The sequence below is a fragment of the Mobula hypostoma genome, chromosome 18 (genome assembly GCF_963921235.1).
Source record: "Mobula hypostoma chromosome 18, sMobHyp1.1, whole genome shotgun sequence".
Classification (NCBI taxonomy): domain Eukaryota; kingdom Metazoa; phylum Chordata; class Chondrichthyes; order Myliobatiformes; family Myliobatidae; genus Mobula; species Mobula hypostoma.
In genome coordinates, this window is record NC_086114.1 from 9,819,511 (window position 1) to 9,832,108 (window position 12,598).

The 12,598-nt window shown below is 40.0% G+C and overlaps 1 protein-coding gene across 7 annotated transcripts in view; it reads left to right on the top strand.

Moving 5' to 3' along the window:
* Window positions 1-12,598, top strand: part of dlg5a (discs, large homolog 5a (Drosophila)) — a 235,166-nt gene that overhangs the window by 195,176 nt on the left and 27,392 nt on the right. For all 7 annotated transcript variants that reach the window (XM_063070421.1, XM_063070424.1, XM_063070425.1 and 4 more), the window contains 3 exons: window positions 1,501-1,663; window positions 3,886-4,025; window positions 6,224-6,388. In XM_063070421.1, coding sequence (XP_062926491.1) covers window positions 1,501-1,663; window positions 3,886-4,025; window positions 6,224-6,388 — 468 coding nt within the window. The remainder of the gene's footprint in view (window positions 1-1,500; window positions 1,664-3,885; window positions 4,026-6,223; window positions 6,389-12,598) is intronic.

The window sequence follows — 12,598 nt, forward strand, 5'->3', positions numbered from 1 at the left end:
GTGTAAGATATTCCAAACTATTGTCATTTGTTTTTTTTTAATGTTTTATGGGGCATAGATATAGTTCCAATACAGCAAAGCTGGTTTGGATGAAAAGTGGAGGGCTATGTGGCGGGGGGGTGGGGAAGAGTGAGATTGATATTCAAGTAATTTAAAGGGTCAGCACAACATCAAGGGCTGAAGGGCCAGTACTGTGCTGAACTGTTCTATATTCTATGTATTAATCAAAAAAAACATTGCATTGAAAACTGGAGCAATATTACTTCCTTGTAAATCTTACCTTTATGGCTGCTGTCAGGATAGATAACAACACAAGACAATTGTGACTTCCTTCAACTATGATTGCTATTGTGCTGTGCAATATATATTCTGTTTACTTTGTTCCATGCCCAAATTGTAAGAACCTAACCAAGTACATAATACTTTCCCGGGACTATGCATTATTGCATAAGAAAGTTGTATGTGCATGTATGCTTAATAACATTTAAGAATGATTTTGCTGAGAAAATCATTTTATGCATAGAAAATGATTTGTATTTGGTGTTGCTATATGTTCCATATGGATCATTGCCAGCAATGATCTGTTTGCTTAAATGCTTAAATTTTGGAGGCAGAATAGATCTTGCCATTGTTTCTTTATAGATTGTTCGATACTACTGACAAGAGGATAAACTCTGCCTATTCCCTACTCATAGTGAATTGGCAGTTTAAATGGTTTCTGCATGGACTAGATAAACCGTGCTGTACTTTTCTATGCTGTACTTTTCTATGACTCTATGACAAAACTGTTGGCCACTTGTGCTTCTGTGTCTTTCTGCCAATGCATGTATAAATATGCATATTGGAGCAGTTTTAGTCCCCTTATCTAAGAAAAGCTGTGCTGGCATTGATGAGGGTCTGGAACGGGTACAAGAAAATTATTCCAGGAATGAAAGGGTTGATGTATGAGGACCATTTGATGGCTCTGGGCCTGTACTCATTAGAGTTTAGAAGAATTGGGGTGGAAGGAGGATCTCACTGAAACCTATAGAATATTGAAGGAAATCCTAGACAGAGTGAATGTGGAGAGGATGTTTCCTATAGTATGGGAGTATAGGACCAGAGGACACAGCCTCAGAATAGAGAGTAGTCCTTTTAGAACAGAAAAGAGGATTTAGGGTACCAGAGGGTGGTGAAACTGTGGAATTCATTATCACATATAGTTGTGCAGACCAAGTTGTTGGGTATATTTAAATCAGAGGTTGATAGGTTCTTGATTAATCAGGGCGTCAAGGGTTAGAGTGATAAGGCAGGAGAATAGCATTGAGAGGGATAATAAATCACTCAATGTGAAATGGCAGAGCAGACTCAATGGGTTGAAGGGCCCATTCTGCCCCATGTCTTATATGGGATAGATTAAAGCCAATATTTTGCACAGTTTAAAAACAAGCTCCAAGCAAGATTTCTTAAGTATTAATTTAGAATTAAATCAAATCTCAACAGCTGTTTTTTGTTTTAAAGGCCCTACCTACATGAACCACGTCATGTGACAGTGCAGAAAGGAGCTGAGCCCCTTGGAATCTCCATTGTAAGTGGAGAAAATGGAGGAATTTTTGTTTCTAAGGTCATTGGTGGAAGCATCGCTCATCAAGCAGGACTTGAATATGGTGACCAGTTACTTGAGGTAAATGTGAATGACTAATTCTTCAAGTTGGCTAATATTAATAAGAAAAATCTTGCATAATTTAATGCTTCTACAAATCTTACAATACATTTTTGACAAACAAGAGAAAATCTGCAGGTGCTGGAAATCCAAGCAACACACACAAAATGCTGGAGGAACTCAGAAGGGCTGTCAGAGTGCTCAACATCCAAATGAATTAAGTTCAGTTGTTTTTCATTACTTTGGGCAGGGATATTAACACTTGAGATTGTGGCAGAGTCTTGCTGCCATGTATATATGTTGACTTTGATTGGCCAGATTACAGACAGCACCCAAAATTAAGACTGAATCCAGATAAGGTAGTGACTCAATTCACTGCACAAAGTGCTACATGTCATTGATTGCAGAGAATGTGAATCTACCATAAAGTTCTTTTGTTTTCTAAAGCTTTTCATGAACACCTCATTATTCATTTCTTTTGTCACTATTTATTTATTTTGTAATTTATAGTGATATGTCTTTGCACTGTACTGCTGCTGCAAAACAACAAATTTCCCATCAAATAAGACAATAATAAACCTGGTTGTGATTCAAGTCTCCCAGACCTTCAGTGAAGAGCTTGGTCAGATTCTGCAATCGAGGTGCATTGCACTTGCTGCTTTAAATACTTCCAGGTGCACAATTACTGTGTAACTGATATTCAAACAACAGGAATTCTGCAGATGCTGGAAATTCAAGCAACAGGCATCAAAGTTGCTGGTGAACGCAGTCAGGACGAAGGGTCTCGACCTGAAATGTCGACTGTACCTCTTCCTAGAGATGCTGCCTGGCCTGCTGCGTTCACCGGCAACTTTGATGTGTGTTGTGTAACTGATATTGACAGCTTTGTGCCCAGGGATTTGAAGGAATTTCCAGAGTTGATCTTCTAAATAAACTTTGCTGTTACAGTGTTCATACGAATACAGTGGACTCCGGTTAATTGGGACAGATCAGGGCCAGTATATTTTGGCTCAATTAAGCAGTTGCCCCAATTAGCTGAAGTTTCTTAGAAATAGTTAAAAAGGTATAAAAAAGACAAACTAATTTTAACTGAATTAAATTAATACAGAAATTAGAATACTACTAACACTACTACAGTATTATAAATCTGTGTACTAGTTCCTAGGAGTTATCAATGGAGGAATTCCATTGATTGACTGTAAATGAACAAATTCAGCACAGACTAGGTAATGGACTGCTTTTATACAATACTTTTGATGATTGCGTCCTTCAAATCTTCATTTTCATTGTAACATTCAAAATGATTGTTGGTACCTTCAAATTCCTCATCGTTCAGAACTTGTTGAAGTAGTGAAATAGTTTCATTTTCACTCCTGGCTGTTTCTCGCATCTGCAAGCTTGAATCTTCAATCTGCAGTGAGCAGAACAGTTCCAGATTGGCTTACTGTTTATTTCTTGCCAACTGTCAATGAGAAAGATCACCTCTTTTTGAACACAAACACATGCAACTGACACTACTTAAAAACTGCTTGCATAGTGTAGTGTCTTAACGACCACACAAGTGTGACTGACGCTGGTTGGAAACCATTCGGCAACAATCTCCTGTTCTAATTAAGCAGCATAGTGTCTCAGGTAAACAAAGGGAATCCCAGCTATTTTCTTGATTAGTTTTTGTTCTTTAAGAGTTGTCCCACGTTAGCAGTTGCCTTGATTAACCAATGGCCAAAATAACCGGAATCCATTGTATTGTGTTTGTAGCTTGCAATGCACTGTATCCTCAGAGGCAGAAAATGGAGATCATGGTTCCCAGCAGAGTTTGAATAAGCAATGTAAGCAGGGTCTAAATTGTGCTTTAGTGAAGAGAAAAGTGAGATTGAAAACAGATTCACCTTTTAAGTGTTTCCATGTTATTTTGCGGTGAGCTTCCCGTGTTTGTAGTCAATACTTAGCACTTTTGAATTGGATACCTGGATTATTTAAAGCCTTATTGTTTGTGGTTTGGTGCATTTTTTTTAGTTTCAGAGTGAAAGATAATTCATTGCCTAGAAATTGTGCAGAACTGTCAATTCATAAAAGATACTTTAAAAAAAAGGCTCTTCTCTCACTTTCTTCTGCTTTTTTATGCTTCTTTGTTTTTGTTTTGTCTTGCCCTTGTCTCCCCACCCTCACATTAGAATAATTAAGGAAACAGTCATTTTTGTTGGTCAATATTTATGTAAAAGTGATGTTGTTATTTTTCACAGTATAACGGTATTAATTTGAGGAATGCCACCGAACAGCAAGCTCGATTAATTATTGGGCAGACAGAGCCATGTGAAACTATCACCATCTTGGCACAATATAATCCTCACATGTATCAGCTGGGTAACCACTCACGCTCCAGGTGAGACTACAGAAGTACAAAGTAGAACGCTGATCTCTTTTATCACTTCAGTAGATAACTCCCAATAACAGAACTTGATAATGATATCTAAAAGATCTCCTAACTAAAAGATACTTAGGTAACTGTCAGATTCTTAACAGGACTAAACCAACATGTAAGTTGTCCTTAATTACGCTTTAAGGACATCCTTAAGCATTTAAGGATGAGTTGCTGCAGGATTAGAGGATAGCTAATGTTGTTCCGATGTTTAAGAAAGGCTCTATGAATAAGCCAAGAAATTATAGACTGGTGAGCCTGACATCAGTAGTGGAAAAGTTATTGGAAAGTATTCTAAGGGACCAGATATATAATATTTGGATACACAGGGGATGATTAGGGATAGTTAACGTGGTTTTGTGCACGGTAAGTCATGTCTAACCAATCTTGTAGAGAATTTTGAGGAAGTTGCCAGGAAATTTGATGAAGGCAAGGCCGTGGATGGTATCTACATGGACTTTAGCAGGGCTTTTGACAAGGTCCCACATGGGAGGTTGATCAAGAAGGTTCAGTCGCTTGGCCTTCGAGATTAGGTAGTAAATTGGATTAAACATTGGCTTCGCGGAAGAAGGCAGAGAGTGCTCGATGATCAGCTGTTTGGAAGTCTGTGCCTAGAGGTGTGCTGCAGGGATCATTGCTGGCTCCGTTGGTGTTCATCATCTGTGTCAATGATTTGGATAATCATGTGGTACACTGGATCAGCAAATTGAGGATAACATGAAGATTGGGGTATAGTGGTCAGTGAGGAAGACTTTCAAAGCTTGCAGCAGCATCTGGATCAGCTGGAAAAATGGCAGATGGAACTTAATGCAGACTAGTGTGAGGTGTTGCGCTTTGAGCGGACCAACCCCAGGATAGGTCTTACACAGTGAGCAGTAGGGCACTGAGGAATGTGGTAGAATAGAGAAATCTGGGAATGCAGATCCATAGTTCATTAAACGTAAAGAAAGCTTTTGGCACATTGGTCTTCATAAATCAATGAATTAAGTACAGGAGTTGGGATGTTATGTTGAAATTGTATTAAGACGTTGGTGAGTCTTAATTTGGAGTATTGTGTCCAATTTTGGTCACCTACCTACAGGAAAGATGTAAAGAAGATTGAAAGAATACAGAGAAAATATACAAGGATTTGAGGACCTGAGTTATAGGGAGAGATTGAATAGGTTACGACATTATTCCCTAGACTGTAGAAGATTGAGGTGAAATTTGATAGAGGTGTACAAAATTAAGAAGGGTATAGATTGGGCAAGTGCAAGCATAGCCATAAAAAGCCTACCTCCATCACTAATGTCCTTTGGGGAAGAAAATCTGCTATTTTTATCCATGGTGGTTGAATTTAACAGGTGATTCCAGGTCTACCAAAGTGGTTGACTGTTAGCTGTCCTTGGAAATGACTAGGATCAATCAGGGATGAATAATGACTACCACAATGCCAGCAGCTACATAGATTCATTGAGTTATACCGCATGGAAACAGGCCCTTAGCCCCAACCTCCCTGTCTAAGCTCATCCCATTTGCCTGCTTTTTTTTTGGTCGAGATCCCTCTAATCCTTTCCTATCATGTACCTGTCCAGATGATTTTTTAAATGTAATTGTACATATCTCTCCCATCTCCTCTGGTAGCTTTTTCCATATATTTTGTGTGAAAAAACTTGCCCACCAAATCCCCCTTTAAATCTTTCCCCAATAACCTTAAACCTACGGCCTCTAGTTTTAGTCTCTCCTGCACTTGTGATTACATAAAATAGAGTATTTTATCAAAAGTTAGTCAGAAATATCTGGATCTAAAGGAAGTATTTAATATATCAGATTGTCCCTCTTAACAGTTAAAAAGGGATTAATTTGTATTATTCTTCTGATAATTGTTTGCAAGTTAATATTCAACATTAATATCAAATAGCAAAGGAAAGAGTTGCCAATTTTTCCATTCACCCTACAGCAATTTGAGAGAGACATTGGCAGTGTATCAGCGTTGGCAAATTAACTGGGTTTGATTTTCTTGGCAGCCATGCTGTTAATCAGTGAATTGGATTATGATGTACTATTAAATCTGATTGATATCACAAAATAGCTTTACAACTTTGCTGAGAGAAAGCTGTCTGTTTTTTTTTTAATAATTGTGTATGTAATACATTTCCTAATTGTGTGATCTGTGTGGCTAGTTCTCGATTGGAGCCAATAAGTAATCATTCAACTTCCCACGGCAGTGGTGCAACAACGCCTGACGATCACTCGATAATCGATGCAGTGAGTGAACAGGATGAAGGGACAATAACACCTCCATCGAAGCAAACTACCCCAACTACTAGTCCACGGAACTCCATTAGGTTAGTTGTAAACACTGCCCTTTTACATCAGGGAGTAGTAATGCAGAAATTTTTGATTCTATCAGTGTTTCAGATTTGTTCACTATATAGACCACCCACATGTTCTACAGAGCAGCTCTGCAATTTTGGAGAGAATGGTTCCATTTAACTGAATGATTTCTATCAGAAGCAAACTAAATTTTATTTTTTATTTTTTTATTGAGATGCAGTGCGGTTTAGGTCCTTCAGCCCTTTTAAGCCACGCCTTTCCAGCAGTCTCAACAATTTTAATCTGAGCCTAATCACAGGACAATTTACAATGATCTACCAACCTTTGGACTATGGGAGGAAACCAGAGCACCCGGAGGAATCCCACACGATCACGGGGAGAACTTTCAAACTCCTTACAGACAGCAGTGGGATTTGAACCTGGGTCACCTGTACTGTAAAGCACTGTGCTGACCCCTATGCTACCGCGCTGCCCATGTCTTTTAAAAACTATGCTTATTTTTATCTAGCATTAAGTTATGAATTCTTTCTACTGCTTAGAGTACAATGACAACTAGACTCGAAAATAGTTACTTTTCCGAGCAGTATAGTCGATGAACACCTCCACCCACTAACTCACCCAACCTCCCTTACTTTATCATTTCCTGTCAGTCACCTTATGTACAGACACTCCTGTACCTAGCATCACTTTATGTTTTGAGGGCTCCATTGCAGGGTCAACCATGGACATTACATCCTTGCTGTCTATATACGCAAGCCTGGGCAGTATAATATGGTGAGCAAGCTGTTGCCAATGTAGCAAGCTCCTCCTCTGCACACATCTGATGAACCTAAAGGAATTTGGCACCAGCAGTGTCACAGAAGTTGCAAGTCAGCGTTGAACTCAATGTAGGACTGCCTTGGGGACTCCCAGCTCTGCATATTTCCCTCAGGATTTACTTCTGAAGCCTTCCCTGTGAGTAGGTATAACTACAAGGCAGCAGAAATTTGAGATCAGTGTTTTCCTTTTCCTATTCCTATTCCTAGATAGCTGCCAACCACGGCTGATGAACCCTATCTGCCCAAAGCAGCTGGCTTTAAGGCACCAGTAACCCACCTTTGCCCCTTCTCCTGTCAGTAGAAACAATTCTGCTTTATCTACATAGTCAATTCATATATATATAAAAAAGCTATTTTATGTATTTATTGTGTTTTTTTCAGTACTGTGTTCTTTATGTACATACAGTCAATTCATGTACAGTGCCTATAAAAAATATTTACCCCCTTTGGAAGATTTCATGTTTTGTTGTCTTACAACATTGAATCACAGATTTAATTTGGCTTTTTTGACACTGATCAACAGAAAAGACTCGTGTCAAAGTGAAAACAAATTTCTACAAATTGGTCCAGATTTATTGCAGTTATTAAACACAGAAGTATTGATTGCATATTTACTTGCCCCCTTCAATTCAGTATTTAGTAGGTGTACCTTTGGCAGCAATTACAGCCTTCAGTCTGTGTGTAGATAGGTCGCTAACAGCTTTGCACAGCTGGACACTGCAAGTTTTCCCCTTTCTTTCCAAAGCTGCTCAAGCTCTGTCAGATTGCATGGGGATCATGAGTGAACAGTCTTTTCAAGTCCAACTACAAACTCTCAGTTGGATTGAGGTCTGGTCTCTGACTTGGCCACTCCAAGACATTAACTTCGTAGCTTTGGCTTTATGCTTGGGGGCATTGTCTTGCTGGAAAACAAATCTGCTCCCAAGTTGCAGTTCTCTTGCAGGCTGCATCAGGATTTCCCTGTATTTCGCTGCATTCATTTTACCCTCTACCTTCACGAGCCTTCCAAGACCTGCTGCAGTGAAGCATCCCCACAGCATAATGCAGCCACCACCATGCTGCACAGTAGGGGTGGTATGTTTTTGATGATGTACGGTCTTTGGCTTAAACGACAAACATGGTGTTTAGTCTGAAGGCCAAAAAGCGCTATTTTGGTTTTATCAGACCATAGTACCACCTTCTAGCTGACTTCAGAGTCTTCCACATGCCTTCTGGCAAATTCTAGCTGAGATTTCATGTGAGTTTTTTCAACAGTGGCTTTCTCTTTGCCACTCTCCCATAAAGCTGCAACTGGTGAAGCACCTGGACAACAGTTGTATGCACAGTCTCCCCCATCTCAGCCACTGAAGCTTGTAACTCCTCCAGAGTTGCCATAGGTCTCTTAATGGCCTCCCTCACTCATCTCCTTCTTACTCCCACTCAGTTTTTGAGGATGCCTGCTCTAGGCAGATTTACAACTGTGCTATATTCTTTCCATTTCTTGGTGATTGACTTAACTGTAAGGGATATTCATTGACTTGGAAATGTTCTTGCATCCATCTCCTAACTTGTGCTTTTCAATAACTTTTTCATGGAGTTGCTTGGAGTGTTCTTTTGTCTTTATGGTGTAGTTTTTGCCAGGATACTAACTCACTAGCAGTTGGACCTTCCAAATACAGGTATATATTTGCTACAATCAATTGAAACATCATGACTGCATTTCACTAATTATGTGTTCTAAAACCAATTGTCTGCACCAGTGATGATTTGGTGTGTGATATTAAATGGGGTGAATACTTATGCAATCAATTATTTCGTGTTTTCTATTTGTAATTAATAGATCACTTTGTAGAAATCTGTAAAACTTGAAAAACTAATAATTCAAAAACTGAAATGTCTGCAGTTCAAAAGTATTCATCCCCTTTTGCTCAGTACTTAGTTGAACCACCTCTCCCACCTATTACAACCAGAAGTCTTTTTGGGTAGGTCTCTATTAGCTTTGCACAACATGATGGAGCAAGATTTGCCCATTCCTCCTTGTAAAATTGCACAAGCTGTGCCAGGTTAGTTGGGGAGCAGCAGTAGACAACAATTTTGCGGTCTTCCAGAGATGTTGGATCAGGTTAAGGTCAGCACTCTGACTGGACCACTCAAGGACATGAATTTTCTTCATTTCAGGCCACTCCATGGTTGCTCTGACTGTATGCTTCGGGTTGTTGTCAGGTTGATGAACTTCCTCCCCAGTTTAAACTTTTTGGCAGAGGCTAGCAGGTTTTGATCCAGGTTCTCTCGGTATTTAGCAGTATTCATCTTCCCATCAATCCTGACAAAATTCCCAGTCTCTGCTCTGGAAAATCATCCACACAACATGATGCTCCCTTCACCATACTGTACAGCAGGGTTAGTGTTACCTGGCTGATGCACAGTATTAGATTTACGCCACACATAAATCGGTTGAAGTTAGAAAGTTCCATTTTAGTTTCACCTAACCATAAGATAATCACCAAAGACACTTGCAAGCCTGAAGACGATTCAGGAACAGCTTCTTCCCCTCTGTTGTCTGATTTCTGAATGGACATTTAACCCATGAGCTTTATATCACTACTTTTTTATTTCTATTTTTGCACTAATTTAACTACTTAATATATATACTTTCTGTGATTTGTATTTTTTCTGTATTATTATGTATGGCATTGTACTGCTGTTGCAAAGACAACAAATTTCAAGACGTATGCCAGTGATATTAACATAGAAACCTAGAAAACCTACAGCACAAAGCTGTGCCGAACATGTCCTTACCTTAGAACTACCTAGGCTTACACATAGCCCTCTATGTTTCTAAGCTCCGTGTACCTATACCGGAGTCTCTTAAAAGACCCTATCATTTCCGCCTCCACCGCCGCCTCTGGCAGCCCATTCCACGCACTCACCACTCTGCATAAAAAAACTTACCCCTGACATCTCCTCTGTACCTACTTCCAAGCACCTTAAAACTTTGCCCTCTCGTGCTAGCCATTTCAGCCCTGGGGAAAAGCCTCTGACTATCCACACAATCAATGCCTCTCATTATCTTGTACACCTCTATCAGGTCACCTCTCATCCTCCGCTGCTCCAAACTTCACTCAACCTATTCTCATAAGGCATGCTCCCCAATCCAGGCAACATCCTTGTAAATCTCCTCCACACCCTTTCTATGGTTTCCACGTCCTTCCTGTAGTGAGGCGATCAGAACTGTGTAACAGGTTGACTCAGATCCCCCTGATCCTCCACACTGCCAAGAGTCTTACCATTAAACCTTATTCTGATTCTGACGTCCTCCCATGCGAAAAAGAATCTAGTGCTTTCCTGGCATATATGACGAATAAACTCTTCTCAGGCTTCCAGCTGGGTACAGGTACCAATTTTAACCAATATTTCAATGATGGACTCTTCATCAAGGATGATGCCTGGGCAGGTCTAGTCGGGGGTCCACTGGAATTTGATTGTAAACAAGGTAGGATAGCAGACACCTGATTGGATGATGACAGCTGGGGGTATAAATACAGGTCGACCTTCACTAATCCGACTACCTGTAATCTGGTTCCTTCAATAATCCGGCACTGATTATGCTTAATATGATCCTTCTGTAATTCGGCATTTTCACTAATCTGCACTCCTCAGGTCCCAGTGGTGCCGGATTAGTGAAGGTCGACCTGTACCATTAGACTAGACATGCCCGGGCCTCGTCTCTGATGAAGATGGTAGAGCCTGTCTTCGGAACATCAGTTAAAATCAATACCTGTACCCAACTGGAAGCCCAAGAAGAGGTTATTCCTCCTTCCACATCTTTATAGTATCTCTTAAGTGACTCTTTTCAGTCTTTCCGAACAAAGATGTTTTTCTTTCTTTAGCAGTATATGTGGCATAAACCATCATACTGCTCATCAGCCAGGTAATACTATCCCCACTGTAAAGTATGATGGAGGTAGCATCATGCTATGGGAATACTTTTCAGCAGTGAAAACTGGAATTCAGCTCCAAATTTCAGCAATGGCAAATGGTAAAGTTTTAAGGGAATTGGAGGATTCTCAGATTCCTGTAAATAACGGTTAAGGTTGGGTCTGTGTATCCTGGTTTGAGAATGGCTGCAGTTTGAGCAGCTGTTGTCTCCTGACTTTTCACACCTTTTGGTTTCATGTTTAAATTTAACTTTGGGTTAAGTACCGACTATGTCTGTGACTGCAGTATGTTTGAATAATGTCTCACAACTGCTTCTTTGGAGCAAGATAAGGGTTAAAACTCACACAGACCCACAGAAGACATCTCCAAGTTTTCACACATTTTGGTTTCGACAAAGGGTGGACATAAAGCAGGACCTTCCTTACATTCCTTTCTTAATTTCGGTAGAGTCTCTTATCTAAGTTATTAAATTCTGCTCTATTTGAGTAGCTGGAATATCCATTGATCTGACTGTTCTTTTGTATTGAGATATTAAAAGATCAATCTGTCCTGCTAACATGTAAATGCTGAGTGTCCAGACAAGGACATGCAGGATGTGAGAATTAATTACACTCTGTTCTCTGTTTACCTCTGCCTGATGTGGCTAAGTATTCTTTGTCAAGTACGTTTACCTCTGTTTTAGGTGATTAAGTGGCCTTTGTCTCAGACTATCACTGTTGCTAGGCTTTCATGACAAGGATAATATAAAAACTGTATCTCTGTGTTTCGACAGAGAGACTTCCGTGGCTGACACTCTTGTGAGTGCAGATGGAAGGTTCTCTCTTGTAGCTTGCTACTAATAAGGGTGGAAAAAAATCAGCGGTGGTACTTGTTTCATTACATGGGGTTGATCACCATTGACAATGGCTGTCTCTTATGTCTTCCTTTATTCTTCTCAGATTCAATTTTGGGACATGAATTGGAAAAACGTTCGAATATCTGCTAGTCCAGTATTGCCAAAGTCCCAAGTATGCTGGATTATCAGAGTTTTACTGCACAGTTATGCCATGGGGTCCTGGACAAAAAAAAGGAAAGACAGTCACAGTGACCACTATTGATTGAGGATCAAAGATTAGCTTTATTTGTCACATGTACATTTAAACCTTGAAACGTGCAGTGAATCGTGTTGTTTCCATCCACAAGCTCCAACGCAGCCCAAAGATTTGCTGGGTACAGCCCCGAAGTGTCACCATGCTTCCAGCACCACTATAGTGTTCCCACAACGTACTAACCTGTACAGCTTTGGAACATAGGAGAAACCTGGAGCATCCGGAGGAAACACACACAGTCGTGGGGAGAATGTACAAACTCCTTACAGACAGTGTCAGGATTTGAACCCTAATCGCTGGTGTGCAGTATTAGTATTACACTACCGTGCTGTCTTTACAGCATAAGGAGCCATTATCTTTAATGAGAAGGAGAAAAGAAAAGATTATGAGGAGGAAC